This window comes from Cryphonectria parasitica (genome assembly GCF_011745365.1).
Source record: "Cryphonectria parasitica EP155 unplaced genomic scaffold M406scaffold_3, whole genome shotgun sequence".
Lineage (NCBI taxonomy): Eukaryota > Fungi > Ascomycota > Sordariomycetes > Diaporthales > Cryphonectriaceae > Cryphonectria > Cryphonectria parasitica.
This window is the reverse complement of record NW_024468911.1, coordinates 3,797,900-3,812,349: the sequence shown is the minus strand read 5'-3', so window position 1 is coordinate 3,812,349 and position 14,450 is coordinate 3,797,900. Positions and strand designations below refer to the sequence as shown.

General features: G+C 55.8%; 4 protein-coding genes across 4 annotated transcripts; 2 read left to right on the top strand and 2 right to left on the bottom strand.

The window, feature by feature from the left end:
• Positions 1–2,106: 2,106 nt before the first annotated feature.
• On the top strand, positions 2,107–5,318 carry M406DRAFT_328810 (uncharacterized protein; the record flags this gene model as incomplete). The annotated part of the gene is made up of 4 exons (XM_040920364.1): positions 2,107–2,273; positions 2,346–4,072; positions 4,162–4,421; positions 4,506–5,318. 4 exons carry the CDS (start codon positions 2,107–2,109, stop codon positions 5,316–5,318), a joined length of 2,967 nt encoding a protein of 988 aa, XP_040778712.1.
• Positions 5,319–6,257: 939 nt separating this feature from the next.
• M406DRAFT_251904 (Ribokinase-like protein) lies at positions 6,258–7,464 on the top strand (the record flags this gene model as incomplete). The annotated part of the gene is made up of 3 exons (XM_040916793.1): positions 6,258–6,404; positions 6,505–6,845; positions 6,882–7,464. 3 exons carry the CDS (start codon positions 6,258–6,260, stop codon positions 7,462–7,464), a joined length of 1,071 nt encoding a protein of 356 aa, XP_040778711.1.
• A 232-nt stretch (positions 7,465–7,696) lies between these two features.
• Positions 7,697–9,758, bottom strand: M406DRAFT_24537 (uncharacterized protein; the record flags this gene model as incomplete). The annotated part of the gene is made up of 4 exons (XM_040916326.1): positions 7,697–8,423; positions 8,586–8,795; positions 9,054–9,437; positions 9,674–9,758. Coding segments are annotated over 4 exons (1,406 nt in total), but the record flags the coding sequence as incomplete, so codon positions are not given.
• Positions 9,759–11,792: 2,034 nt separating this feature from the next.
• M406DRAFT_321705 (uncharacterized protein) lies at positions 11,793–12,398 on the bottom strand (the record flags this gene model as incomplete). Its single annotated transcript, XM_040919543.1, has 1 exon — positions 11,793–12,398. A coding segment is annotated over one exon (606 nt), but the record flags the coding sequence as incomplete, so codon positions are not given.
• Between the last annotated feature and the right edge of the window lie 2,052 nt (positions 12,399–14,450).

Here is a 14,450-nt window from a genome sequence, read left to right as displayed (position 1 = left end):
AAGAAGGTCTATTTGGGGAGCAGCAGATGGGTGGTCGCGCTGGCATGTTCTTTGCCCACCTGATAAGACCTTTGCTAGTCAGAGCTGATCATGGAAGACCAACGAGAATTGTTGTACAGATGCGCACAAATCTCACAATGTCTAAGTGTGGACGACTTCTACATTGGATGGGCCGTGTGTTCCGGTGTTGTGGGCGTGAGATGGGATGGGAACAGCAAAGCAGCAAGCATGTCGAGACAGAGCCGGAGCCGGTTGACCCCACACAAGACAGCCGATTAAGATGCATATATACCTGTGTGGTCATCTGAAGTGCCCCATGTTGTCCCAACAAGTCCTTCTTCCTGACTGTCAACCTGGAACTGTCTACGTCGCAGGGCCGGAAGTGGATGGTAGAATACTGTATACGTACTGATCATTCAAGGCAGCCTTTCATTCGAGCAGCGTGGCGAATATGTAAATCATCTCTTGTCTTTGACCATTTTCAGGTTTTGCTCGCACGTCTTCCGTTCCAAAATTGATGAGCAGTGCGTGACGTCTGAAGAGCGAGTCAGTCCGACTTGGACTTGGAAGAGCTTCCAGATTCGGATGTGAGAATTGACGGGAAAGCTGTTATCGTGGCTGGTGATCGGCAAGCAACCAGAGGGGATTTCTGAAAATCAAGCTCTCTGATATGCTGTGCTGTAAGCAATTCACTTTCCACAGCAGGGTGGGTCCACGTATACCTTGATTGCATAGCATGTCGTACGAAGATCTGCCAGAATCATCGCCATCACGATACCGTATGTACAGTAGCATCTTGATGATCAACAGGCGTGTACATGCTCAAATACATAGCACTACACAGTACGACCTCGATCGAACTCCTGGTCCGAGTCCTTTGGATTGGTGCCTTATCGATAAGAGAGCCTTGTGCGCTATGTAGCCTAGGTAGTATAGTAGGGCAGTCTCGATGGAGTCAGTCCTTCTTTCCCAATTAATACCATTTTATTTGTTTCTGCCTGCTACTGAGAATCCGGTAACCTGGCCATGAAGGAATACTTCACCGTCCATCTTTCTCGTCTAACACGGAAGGAAGAAAGAAAGAGGGGAAACCGCAAGCAGAAAGAATCACATATGATGGACCATATCGACAGCTAATGCTCCAAGACGGCAACCTTCTCAGCTGCACAGTTGTCGTGTCGACGTTCTGGACCCTCTCTGTACGACCATGGAATTTTGATGGTCTCAAGCCAGGCGCAGGCTTTTCGAAAGGCTCCATGGGCTTGAGTCCTAGCCATCCTTGATGGATGGTCTCTGATCTCGTTCCCGTCCTAACGGGACATGCAGACTGCAGCTTGGCGGGCGAGGCTGGATTCTTGTACATACTATGGTATGTCTTCCTCAGCTGGCGAGGACGCAAATCTGCCTCGGTGTCCGCCGCACTGGTCTTGATTGGTCCAGACTTGCATCCTTCTCACCCCCCGCTCTCGACCAAAGTCCTGTCCCATACATTCTCGTATGAGCAGCTACGTGGATGAGATAAGCACGTCAACCATGGCCTAAATCCTTCCCGGAGCGCGGAGGACTTTGACTTGCGCGTAACAAAGCGGGTGGGCTGCGTGGCCCACCTGCACTGGCACTGCGGGCACTCGCTCACTCTCTGTGCGCTCACTGGCGCCGCTGTACCGCACCGCAGCGGGTGTGCGGCCCTTGCTGAGTCCTACGTAGGACCACCTGCAGGAAAGACGTGCCCACCCCTCTGTTAACCTCCGGTCCACCGTGAGACGTACGGCTGCCTCGTCTGGCCCCCGAGCCTTATGAGGTGGTCTGGACCAACAAACAGAATTCCAACCACTGGGTTGGTGCTGCTGACGGATTTGTCGCCACCTCGAAAGAGCTCAATCTACAGTACACCATCCGGCCGAGTTATTATTGTCGTCGTCGTCGTCGCCGCCTCTATCTGCGCGTCAAAAAACGGGGCCCCGTCTAAGCGATTGTTTCGAAATACGAAGAGAGAGAGTGAGAGAGAGCGTGTGTTGCTGCGCGCATCCGAGCCTGCTCCCGCTTCCGCTTCCGCACCCACCTCGAGTCTTGACCTGCATACCACAGATGGGAAGGGGATCTACCATGGACGAGGTCCTTGCGGGCCCGTCCAATACTCGCCAGTCACGGCGGGCTACGCAGATGGCCAGCAGCCTCTTGTCCAGGCCGCCGCCCCTATCATGCTCCCAATCACCGGGCTCACCATCCTCTCCGTCTGCCCCAAGTGCGCAGAACATTTCCATCTCATGCGTGTGAGTTTACATCCTCTTTCTTGCCGTTGTCGTCGTCGCGCGAGGGGCCTGTCGATGCTCATCATGTCGCAGGACCCGCCAGACCTCCGAGGAGGACTGCTCCTACCAGCGCTTCCTCGCCTGGGTGGCCGTCAGGCGCAACTCAAGCCCTCTCATCAGCTCCAGCGAGAAACTTCAATGCCCTCTCTTCCGGTGCAGGAAGAGTTTCCCTGACCACGAACACATGTTGAAGCACCTGGCCGCGTGCCAGCACCTACCCACCCGCGAATACTGGTGCTACGAGCATTTCCGGGTTGAGACGTTCGACGACATGAAATGCCGCCGCTGTATCGGTCACCCCTCGAGGAGGAGGAAGATGCTGTCCATGGCCAAGACCTTCTTCTCCACCCTGGGACACAAGTCCCGGAAGGGCAGCCCCGACTCGATACCCATCCACGAGGACGTCATGCTGGCCCCTCCGAGCTATCATGAATCACAGGCGCTGAACTTAGACCTGCCTGAGAAGCCGGAGCTATCCTCGACAGACTCTGAGATTCTGGAGATCGACTCGACCGAGGTTACTACGATCATCGAGCCTCCTGTCCCTGCCATCAACCCGCAGGACCTGCTGCTGCCCGAGCTGGACTCTGTCCCTCTACAGTCATCCATGCAATGGCAGCCCACGCCTTTCATGTCACCCATTAGCTGCTGTGATCTCTCGGCAGCTGCTCCAGCATTCGAGAGCCTGTCTGCTGCATGTCCAGCACCACATCTGCCCTCACAAGCAGTCCAGCAGCCTCACCTGGCGCCGCGTGCCCCTTCCCCCTCCGCACGGAGCAAAAACCTGTCACCGAGCTCGTCGGTGAGGTCCACAACCAGCACGGTGAGCAACATCAGTTCGATATCAACGTCGTCGTCGCTGTGGAGTGCCCCTTCGACTGCGTGGTCTGGCCTGGAGACCAACTTCACGTCGGCATCCGTGGACCTCCTGAGTCCCATGGACGTCTCCCAGGGCGGCGCCATCTTTGATGGAGACTGCACCGATGGGTGCCCGCCACCCAACCCCCTACATACCATCTCAGAACTTCCGGCCGACATGCCGCCCTTGTATGAGCTGCCATCCGATGGACTGGGCCTGGGCCTCCAGGATCCTCTCTTCGCCTTTGATGCAGGCTTGACATCTGTCGACGCTTCATATCCAGCCGCATTCGCTCTTGATGAGGACGACCACGAGTCACTCGCTGTGCGACCACCGCCACCCCCAAGCTTTGCACAGCTAGCAGCACCCCAATCCGAGGCCAAGTCTCTTGTCGCTGCTGCATGGGATGCACTACAAGAGCACATCATCTCTTCACAGGCAAAGATCAAGGATATGAAGAACCCCCTCGCTGTTCAGTTCGGTATGCTGTCGTGTAGCACCATCGCACACAAAGGCCTCGCGTCTCTGCGCAGCATCCTAGATGGCCGCCCTCTGTCCTCACCGATTGATACGCTCTCCCTGATCCACATCATCTACAGCCTCTCCCTCGTCGTGTATGGGACCAGTGCCTCCGGGCGATCTAGCGAACTGTTTGCCCAGTCCCTCATCTACTCGGCATGGTTCACACCTACCGATCGGACACAATTTCGTAAGGTGGCCCAAGCCATATGGCAGCCAGGCGATATGACCGATCAGAAACTCAGCCAGCTTATCCGTGACCAAACCTCTCATCTTCAACGGTCCCCCAGCAACAAAGGCAAGGGCCCTGCAACTGTAGGAGAAGAGAAAGTAGCCAAAGAAGCGGACCCCCTGATCTCAGTCGCGCAAAACTTTCTCGACGGTAACTACCTCCTTTTCTTCTTCTTCCTTCCAATGAATATCTCCGATTTGTTCTCGAAATATGCACGGACTAATGTTGCTCATACCCAGAACTCGAGATGGGTGCGATATTGGGCTCCTCTTTTGAGACCCGTGCCTCCGAACTACGTGGGAAACACGCCCAAGCCGCAGACAAGAGCACCCATGCCGTCCATGTCGACGCTGTCATGAACATATTGACAGTCCTTGTGAACCGCTTTCATGATGTGGATGGCTTGATTGCACAATTGAGCAAGGTAAACCAGAATATCACCAACGGGCTTGTACGCTCAACGCGGCGGTTTGAGTTGGAAGCGCTCCAGGCCGGACAGGTCAGTGCCCCCCCTCCCCCCTCTTTTGCTTCCCTCTCTCTGAGGCCGAAGAGAGAACAGTTCGGGGCTGATTTGTTTGTGCAGAACTGTATTGTTTCCTCCAGATACTTTGATAGTTATGCCCCTCTCGTCCGCAGGCTCTGTGACCCGATCTACGACCTGGATAGCGGGGCGGGCACCTCACAGCGAAAGGACTACCATGCCCTCGGCATTTCATTCAGTGAAGCACTCATTGCAGATCTGGAGGCCGATCCGGTCGATGACGAGGTCGTCTCGGCCATCGGGTCTGATCATGATGCCCTCCTCGAGTTGCTGACGCCGCCGATGACTGATGACCTCATGGACATGGATATCGAACTGCAGCCTCTTCTGGACCTGGCCTGGCATGATCTGGATGTGCCATCCACATCTACAGGCAGCACAGTAGAGGGCCTGACGCCGACGACAGACAAAACAACTGCCACGTGGCCAGATCTGAGTCGTTCTGCGAGCAGTGCCTCGTCGAAGAACACCATGCAGACTCAGACACAGACACCGGCGACCTCCTTGTCCGCATCCCCGCCACAGCAGCAGCAGCAGCAGCAGCAGCAGCAGGAGGCACAACAGGCACAGCAAGCACAACAGACGAAGGTGGAGGCGAATGCGTGCTGCGAGACGTGCGGGTATCGGCCCAAGGGCGACCCGCGGTGGTTCCACGGCAGCATGGCAAAGCACAAAAGGCTCCAGCACTCGACCGAACCGCCGAAGTTGTACAAGTGCAATTTCCCCGGGTGTATGAGCCAGTACAAGAACCGGCCGGACAACCTGAGACAGCACCAGATTGAGAAGAATCACTTTGTGGATGGCGACCAAGGGGCGACTAATCCACGACCCAGCAAACGGAAGAAGATGGCCTGAAGAAGAAGAACAACAAAGGGATTGGGTTTCTCATATTCATCATCTCCCCCCCCCCCCCCCACACCTTCCCCTTTTCTAGGGATGTGTTATACTACGGACGGGACTTTCTGGGTGGGTTTATACGGTTGGCATTTGACTTTTATTTGGGATCATGATACCACTGCAGCATAGTTTGAGGCGTACTCTGGCGTTGATATTTGACTATTTGGTCCCTGGATAAGATGGGAAAGAAATAATGCGGTTGTGCCCAGCAGTAACATGGGAATTGGGCACAGCATTTCAGGGGTCAGACTGCCTTGATGAATAAACAAACAAATACATGATGGACTACTATTCTTCCTGATATCTTAATGAATTATGGATGAAGCATGAACAATATGATATTTTTCTCTTCTTCTCTTGGTTGAGTGGATGGTGTTGTACTGTACAGTGGCTGGCGGGAGGTGGTGGATTCATTTTCAGCGTGCCCATCCACTGTGTACAGTAGGATAGTACTGCTGTAATGGCGCCACTCAGGCTGCCTAAATGCCAAGTACAAGGTCATCCCTTCCTCCCACGATGCCCGATCGACAATCGAACCACTCTTACCTTTGGGCCGTGCGCAGCTTGCGTCGGATCTGATTAAGCGATACTCAAGCAATACCAGCGAAAGTACACCATTGACAGTTTATACTCACTCACTCACTTACTTGTAGTGATTAAGTATTGAAGTCGTGGGGTTTTGTTTTTTTTTGAAAGTTATCTGCTCTGCCTGTCTTGACTGCTGAGCTCGCACTCCTCCCTTTCCTGAGTCAACGTCGAACACGAAAACAGAAAGAACGAAAAAAAGAGAAGGCAAACTCGAAACCTATCAAGAGTCTTCACACCTGTACACTGAGAGAGGAGAAAGGAAGAAAGAAAGAAGAAGCAATCAGGAGTTTTCTTTCTCACCTCTCCAACATGACATCTGACGCATCATCCTCTTCGCTCCCACGCATCTGCGTGCTGGGCTCCCTCAATATGGACCTCGTCTCGTACGTGCCTCACCACCCGGAACCTGGCGAGACCCTCACCTCCAACTCCTTTGCTGTATCCCCCGGCGGCAAGGTATGTACTCTTTAGCTCTCTCTCTCTCTCTCTCTTACATATCACACTTGTTCAGTTGTGGTGTATACTTCTTTACTGACTTCACCACAAAATCAACCAGGGCGCCAACCAAGCCGTGGCCTGCGCCAAACTCTCTCGATCTCGTCCACCCACAGGATCGACCTCAGGCGACGACCTCCCCCCTCACTCAACAGGGGCAACGGCCGAGGTCGCCATGGTAGGTGCAGTCGGCGCCGACACCTACGGCACGCTCCTCCAGAGCAACCTCCGCGCCCACGGCGTCGACGTCAGCGGTGTGGCCGCCCCGTCTACCCTCAAGACAGGCATAGCCATCATCATCGTCGACGAGCCCACGGGCCAGAACCGCATCGTGCTGAGCCCGGAGGCGAACCACCTGGGCGTGAGCCCTGCTGACTTTGACCGCGTCATCGCGCCGCGGGTGTTTGGTGGTCGGGCCGATGCCGGCACCGGCACCAGTGCTGTCGGCAGGCGGCCTGACCTGCTGATCATGCAGCTCGAGGTCCCCCTGCCGACGGTGCTGCTCGCCCTCGAGACGGCGCGGCGACAGGGCGTCTCGGTCCTGCTGAACCCTGCGCCCGCGGTGCCTCTCCCCGAGGATGCGTATGCGGGTCTCGCGCACCTGGTCGTCAACGAGACGGAGGCGTCGATCCTGTCTGGCCTGCCTGTGGCGAAGCTTGACACCGAGGAAGGGTGTGCTGAGGTGGCGGGCTGGTTTGTGGGGCGCGGGGTGGGCGCGGTGGTGATTACGCTCGGGGGCAGGGGCGTGTATTTTCGGGATGGAAACAAGAAGGAGGAGGAGAAGGACGGCGGCGGGAAGGAGGGTCTGGTGCCTGCTGATAAGGTTCGGGAGGTGGTGGATACTACGGCTGCTGGGGACACGTTTGTGGGACAGTATGCACTGGAGGTGGTGAGTGGCAATGGTGGCAGCAGCAAGTTTGATGTGGAGGCGGCGGTGAGAAAGGCAAACAGGGCGGCGGCGAGGACGGTGGAGAGGAAAGGGGCGCAGGACAGTATTCCCTGGAGAGATGAGCTGGTGTGAGAGAGGGGGCGGCGCTTGCCATGAAGTAAAAAGTCACACCAAAACAAAAAGACAGACAGTTGGGTAGATATGGATCAAGCTTGTTATGATGAAGAAGAATCTTTCACTCCTAAATGTGTACACTCATCACGAATATGGACACGAACAATGTACAAATCAAAAGAATCACAACATATACCGAAACCCTTCACTCGCCAAACCACCGCCCCTCCTCCCCGTCCTCCTCCTCCTCCTATTCCCACCCACCAAACCCTCTGCCTCCCCTTCATCACCGTCCTCCTCCTCCTCTTCCCTCTTATCCAACCGCCTGTTCGCCCTCGCAAGATACCAGCGCAACCCCACGGCCGACACCGCCACCCCGACCATACACCCCGCACAAATGCCCATCCCCCTCTCGAACCAAGGCGCGTCCGCCGCAGGGTACAGCCTCGTGCCCACGAGCGGGCCACACTGCCCGACGGCCTGCATCAGCGCAAACCCCGCCCCCTTTCCATGGCCCTTGCCGCCGTTGTTGACGTTCCACGCGATGGTGAGCACGACGACGCAGAAGAGGCCCGCCCCGGCAGGGTAGATGGCCAGGTACCGAGCCATGTTCAGCATATCTCCTCCGTCTCCAGCAGCACCAGCACCGCCGCCGCCGCCGAGCCAGCGAGCCGCGGCCAGAAATCCATAGCCTAGGGCAGAGATCAGAGCAGCGACGGCGATGAGGTACGCACGGCTGCGGAGAGCATCCGAGATGGCGGCGGCTGCCAGCACGGCCAGGAACGAGACGAGGTGCGGCGGGGCGGCGAGGGCCTGGGCCGCGAGCGGGGTGTGGCCCATCTGGGTGAGGATGCTGGGCAGGAAGACGGGGAGGGAGGCGTAGGCTACGTTGGTGAGGAAGAGGATGGCTGCTGTGGCCCAGGGAACAGGGTCGAGGAGGGTGGTGAAGAGGGCTTGGCAGCATCGTGTCATTGCGTCTGCGTACATGTCGTCGTCGTCGTCGTCTTCCTCATTATCGTGGCCGTCGTTGCTCTCTTCGTGCTCGCCGCCCTTTCTCTTCCTGCTGTACGTGCCATCGTGGTCTTGGTGTTGCTGCTGCTTGTGGTGGTCCTCGCCGCTGCTGCTTGAGGTGAGAAGACGCTGACGTGCGATGAGCTTCTCCCTCCTCGTGAGGTACGAGGCTTGCTCGGGCGAGTCTGGGATGATCCTCCATGCCAGCGTAGCCACCACGACAGCTGGGAATCCCTCGAGGAGGAAGAGTAGCCTCCACGGAGCGATGGGCCCGTTCTCGCCGAGTTTAAGGATCAGCCAGGCCAGGGACGAGGCGAATGTCGTGGCCAGCGGTGCAGCTAGTTATTGATTCTCAAAGAGTCAGCCTTTGTTTCTTTTCTCCTGTCTCTCTCTGTCTCTCACACTCTCTCTCACGCACACTCTCTCTCACACACACTCTCTCTCACACACTCTCTCTCTCACACACACACTCTCTCACACACACTCTCTCTCACACACTCTCTCTCACACACACTCTCTCTCTCACACACACTCTCTCTCACACACTCTCTCTCACACACTCTCTCTCACACATACACAAACACATACACACTTACCAGAGATAAAGACTGCCGTCCGAAGCGCCAGCTCCTCCCTCCTGAAGAAGAAACTCAGGTAGATGGGGATCCCCGTGAACCCAGCCTCCCCGATGCCCAGAAGGAACCGTAGCCCAGTCAGCCACGTATAGGATGACACCACCGCCTGCAACGACGCCACCAGCCCCCACGACAGCACCACCGCCGACACGTATGCGTGGGCTGGGACACGGCCCCAGAGGAGGGATAGCCACTCGAAGCCAATGTAGGCCACGTAAAAGGCTGTCAGGGCTTGTTCATAGTAGGAGAAGGAAGAAGCAGAGGGAGCAGAGGAGGAGGCCTGCATAGGGTCGGTGCTTTGGAGAAGGTCCTCGTTCATCCCTGCCACAAATGCGTTGCCAATGTCTAATCATAGTCGTCAGTCGTTCTTCTTTTCCCTTCTTCCCCTTTCCCCTTGTGGCTAGCTACGCTTTTAGTGCCCTCGATGGTTTCGAGACTGTTTGTCGGGAACCAAGGGAATAGTTTGTACGCCACATGGGCCACGAAGGATTCGGACCCCTCTGTCTCGATACATCAAGAAAGAGAGAGATGTAGGAGGGTGGGAATAGAAAAAAAGGATTAAAAAAAAAGGAAGTACTCACTCGACCGGTCTAGGAAGCTCAAGAGATACAGCAGCGCAACAAAAAGAACCAGCCGTCGATCAAACTTCCTCACCACAGCCCGCTCCTCCTCAGCAGTATAGACAATCCCACCATCCTCAACATCGTACCAAACACTTTCAACGCCACCAAAATCACCATCATAGTCATCGTCATCGTCGTCGTCATCGTCGTCGTCGTCGTCGTCGTCGTCGTAGCGATGGTGGCGATGATGATGAGAGCGGTAATTATTCCCCATGCCTCGCCCTCCACGACCAACACCCTCGCGCAGTTCGTACACCTCACTCTGCCCATCCCTCAGGAGTGGGTCGACCAGGACGTGATCATCTCCATCCTCATCCTCATCCTCACCTCCACCGTCCTCCTCGTTGCTGCTGTCTGGCGTGAGATGAATGGTCCCTGGCGACGTCGAGTCCTCCTCGCGGCTGGCTGCGAGGTCCCTGATGGCCGCTAGCCGACTGCTCTCTGCCTCGACCATCTCTCTTTTTCTCTCCTCTTGGACCATTTTCCTCCTCAAATCAAAGGATTGAAGGAGAAGAAGAAGAAGAATAAGAAAGAGCGGGGGTTGGGGGACGGGGGGATTCAGGAGGCGAGGACAACCTCCTGCCCTGTGCCGTCTCGACTTGGGCCGGGGGAATGAACACTAGAAAACCAAACTCCAGAGAGGACAAACGAAATAGGTTGCCTCTAACGAGCGTAGGAATAGAAGAATGAGAAGGCAAGAAATCTAGATGGAATATCCCGAATCGGGACATGCCATGATTAGACTGGCCAGGTGGTGGTGGTGAGGCTTGTTATTGTCGTTGTTGTGGTTGTTGTTGTAAGTACTATGGTAATATTGTATGCAGGGGGCAGTGGTGGAATCGTACAAGGCCCCCCCCCCCCTCTTCTGTCCCACCCACCCACTCATCCATTCATCCACCACCCGTCTTCCCCATCAAGCGAGACCGATTGACCGACCGCTTTTCTTATTGTCTCTCTCACTCTCACTCACACTCACGCCTGCGGCTGATATGACTAAAGGGGGTAAGGATAAATCAAGTGGCGTCAAGATGCGTCTCTATTATTTATGCAAGTGTCATAAATAAATAGTTTTACCACAGTGAACGCCCTTCATTTCTTCCCCCGCCACCTGGCCGTTTAAATTAATCGGGGCCATCAATAGTAAACGTAACTAGTAGCATCGTTGCGACTTGATACACAGCCCATTTGTCTGGTGGGCGTTACTCTTCAAATCAATTTTACAAAGTGGTGTGTGCTACATCAGGTGCCTTTCACTTGGAGACCAACAGAAACCATCAATAGAGCGAGAGCAAGAGAAGGCTGCAAGTTTTGAAAAAGAATCAGGTCTGTCGACCGCGACGGTATCGTCTAGATTGTCTTTTTTGTTTCTTATATGAGTCAAGAAAATGGTACAGGGCAATGGAAGTAAAGGCCCTCATGATCGAGGCGTTTGTCCGCAATGCCATTTGATGTTGAAAATCAAATGCAACCAACCACCAACCCAAAACTGGCTGTCCCCCAAAGACACCCCCTCATTGGGTATCTATCACTGTTCCTCCCTTTCCTTTCCCCTGGTTTGAATGTACAGAACTTTCGTGACAGTTTGCTCATGATAGCCTCTAACTGTACACTAATTGTTTGAACTCCTCGTCCCCTTTTGTGTTTTCTTGTTGCCTCCCCACGCGCGGCCAACTGTCATCCCAACCTCGTCATCGCCTGTTTAAAAAATAGGATATTAAAAAGCAATTTCCCTCCGGCTGCCAGAACCAAATTCGCCACCAAAATAATATGGGGACTGGTCCTCTAAAGGCAGCTGTCGGCTATATCAAAATAAAAGCTAGATGTGGTTGACTAACCCATCGAGACGAAGGTTAAAACAATATGTAACACCACATGATAACCGAGTCCCACGGCGCGCGCGCCCAAGGTCTTTGTTTCGTGACTCGATGGGTCCACACCGGTAACATGCTGTGCGCTGAAGCGGATCAGAAGGGTATCGTAAAGTGTGAACGAGTAACAAAAATGAAAATGCCGTCATGTGCATGTGATGCAATAAACAGTATGCGTTGATGTCCTGTCCGTCCTCGCTCTCTCCGGATCAGTTCCATCCAAGCGAGTTCTCCGCCGCGACAGGAGCAGAGATGTAGGCTGTGCGGCCCGAGTTGTTCATGTTGCTCCTGCCACTGGTCTGGCTGTCACGCCCGCCTGCTGCGCCGCCGCCGCCGCCGCCAGAGACGGCTCCGTAGTTGGAGAATTCCCGACTCATGAGCGCACCACCCATCAGGGCAGGGCTGCCTGTTTGGCGCATCGAAGGGTTCGAGAGGGAGCTGGACCGGGTACGCGCAAGTCTCTTTCTCTTGTACCGACGGGCAATGAGGAACATGGCACCACCGTAGGCACCAGCCAGTGCGCAGGCTCCGACGGCAATGCCCACCGTCTTGGCCTTCTGATTGGAAGACGTGCTGGACGCCGACGTGTTGGCAAAGGTACCACCGTCGCTGCCGCTGCCCGAGGACGATCCGGTGCTGCCAGATCCATCAGACGATCCCGTAGAGCTCGAGTCACCCACGCCATCGCCAAGGTAGATGCCGATGGCCGAGTTGATCTGCTGCGAGATGTTGTACAGGAGAGCATGCTGCGTGTCTTGGTACAGCCTGGCAGATGGGATCTTGATGTCCAGAGCAAGAGTGCTGACCAGATTGGTAGGGTACGTGCAGATGGCAAGGGTGGTGATGTAGCCATATGCGTCCTGAGTGTCGAGCGGCTCGAGTCTCCGGATCTGGACAAGAGACGTGTTGGTGATCTGGCCCTCGAAGAGCAGCAGCTCAGGCACGCCCTGGAGCAGCTGAGCCGCGGACTTGGAGTGCGTCGCCACGAACTCGTAGTTCAAGGGCTCCTTGAAAGCAATCTGGATCTCCTCGGTCCCGTCAGGGATAGGTGAAGTTGCGCTGTTGGGGGTAATGGCCTTTGGCAGCGTTGTCGAGACGGTTGACGTGGAAGTTGCGGTGGTTCCGGTGACCGAACTTGTGGTGGGCGCAACAATGATTGTCGTGGGCAGCCAAGAGGCTGACGAGTCGGTGATGGTGGAGGTGGGCAGCAGGCTTGTGCCGAAGCTCTGCGACGACGCTGTAGTGGTAACAGCCACGACGGTCGACGTGGGAGTGGTCTCCGTCGCAGACGTCGTGTCACTGGGTGACAGCGTCACGGTCGTAGGCAGGCTCGTCGTCGAGGTTCCGAGCTCGGTAGCGCTTGCAGTGTCAGTGCTGTTAATCACCGAGACGTCCGTGCCGGTTGGGCTTGCGGAGCTCGTCAACGAATTGCTGCCACTCGGACCCGTGCTTGATGTGATCGTGCCACCAGTGCTTGTAGCAGTGGCCGACTGGCTAACGGATCCAGAGGGTCCAAGGGACGTAGTAGCCCCAGTGACAAAGCCTGTGCTCGAAGCGCTGGCCGATCCAGATCCAGTAGCAGTACCAGTGGCAGTACCAGTGGCAGTACCAGTGGCAGTCCCAGTAGCAGTCCCAGTAGCAGTACCAGTAGCAGTACCAGTAGCAGTACCAGTAGCAGTACCAGTAGCAGTACCAGTAGCAGTACCAGTAGCAGTACCAGTAGCAGTACCAGTAGCAGTACCAGTAGCAGTACCAGTAGCAGTACCAGTAGCAGTACCAGTGGTAGTTCCAGTAGCAGTTCCAGTGGCAGTACCAGTCGCAGTACCAGTCGCAGTACCAGTCGCAGTACCAGTCGCAGTACCAGTGGTAGTCCCGGTGGCAGTACCAGAAACGCTTCCAGTGGCTGTTCCGGTCGCAGTGCCGGTAGCTGTGCCAGTAGCCGTGCCAGTAGCCGTGCCGGTAGCTGTGCCAGTCGCAGTAACACTTCCGGTAGCGACCGTCGAGCCAGAAAATACAACACCGCTTGATGAGGTGCCACCTGTTGCGGACAGAATACCGGACGTCACGCTGTCAACGATGGAGCTCAGAGGATTCGTTGCTGTTGCCGAGCCCGTGCCCGAGCCAATCGAGAGCCCAATGCTCAGGCCACCTGTTGAAGATACGGCGGAAGCTGAGCCGCTGCCTGTCAGTGTTGCGGAAGCAGAAGCACTTGTAGGTGCGCCAGTCGAGGTCGCAGCAGAGCCCGAGGAAGCCTCAGTGCTTGAAGTGTCCTCCGAGCTTGTAGTGGTGGCCGTCTCGGTCGCAGAGATACCTGTGCTCGAGGTCTCAGTAGCAATAGAAGATGACTCCACACCAGACGAGTCGCTTGTTGCTGCAGAGGAAGCGACGGACACCGACCCTGTAGTGGTTGCTGTGGCAGAAGTGCTGGTGTTATCATCCGTCGTGGCAGCGGTGGAAGACTGAGTCGTAACATCTGTTGCCGAAGCCGACGTACCAGAGCTGATCGCGGTGTCACTAGTAGAAGCCGTAGTCTGATCGGTGGTAGCAGGAGTCGAGGTGATGGCGGTGTCTGTGGTCGTGGTCGGCGCAAGAACGCTGGAAATATCGGATGCTGCACTGCTTAAAACGCTGCTAGCACCAGACAAAACACTGCTCAAGCCCAGGCTCGCGGAGGAGACCGTCGCAGCGGACGAGGCGGCCGAGGTCGTGGCATCAGTGCTCGAGCTGATGACCGCCGTGGTCGGGAAAAGGATGACAGATGCCGAAGATGACACAGTGGCGGCAGAGGTGGTGTCAGCGGTCGACGACGCGGATGCGGCCGTCACCTGCGTACCAGAGGTGGTTGCAGTAGCAGCGGTAGCGGAATC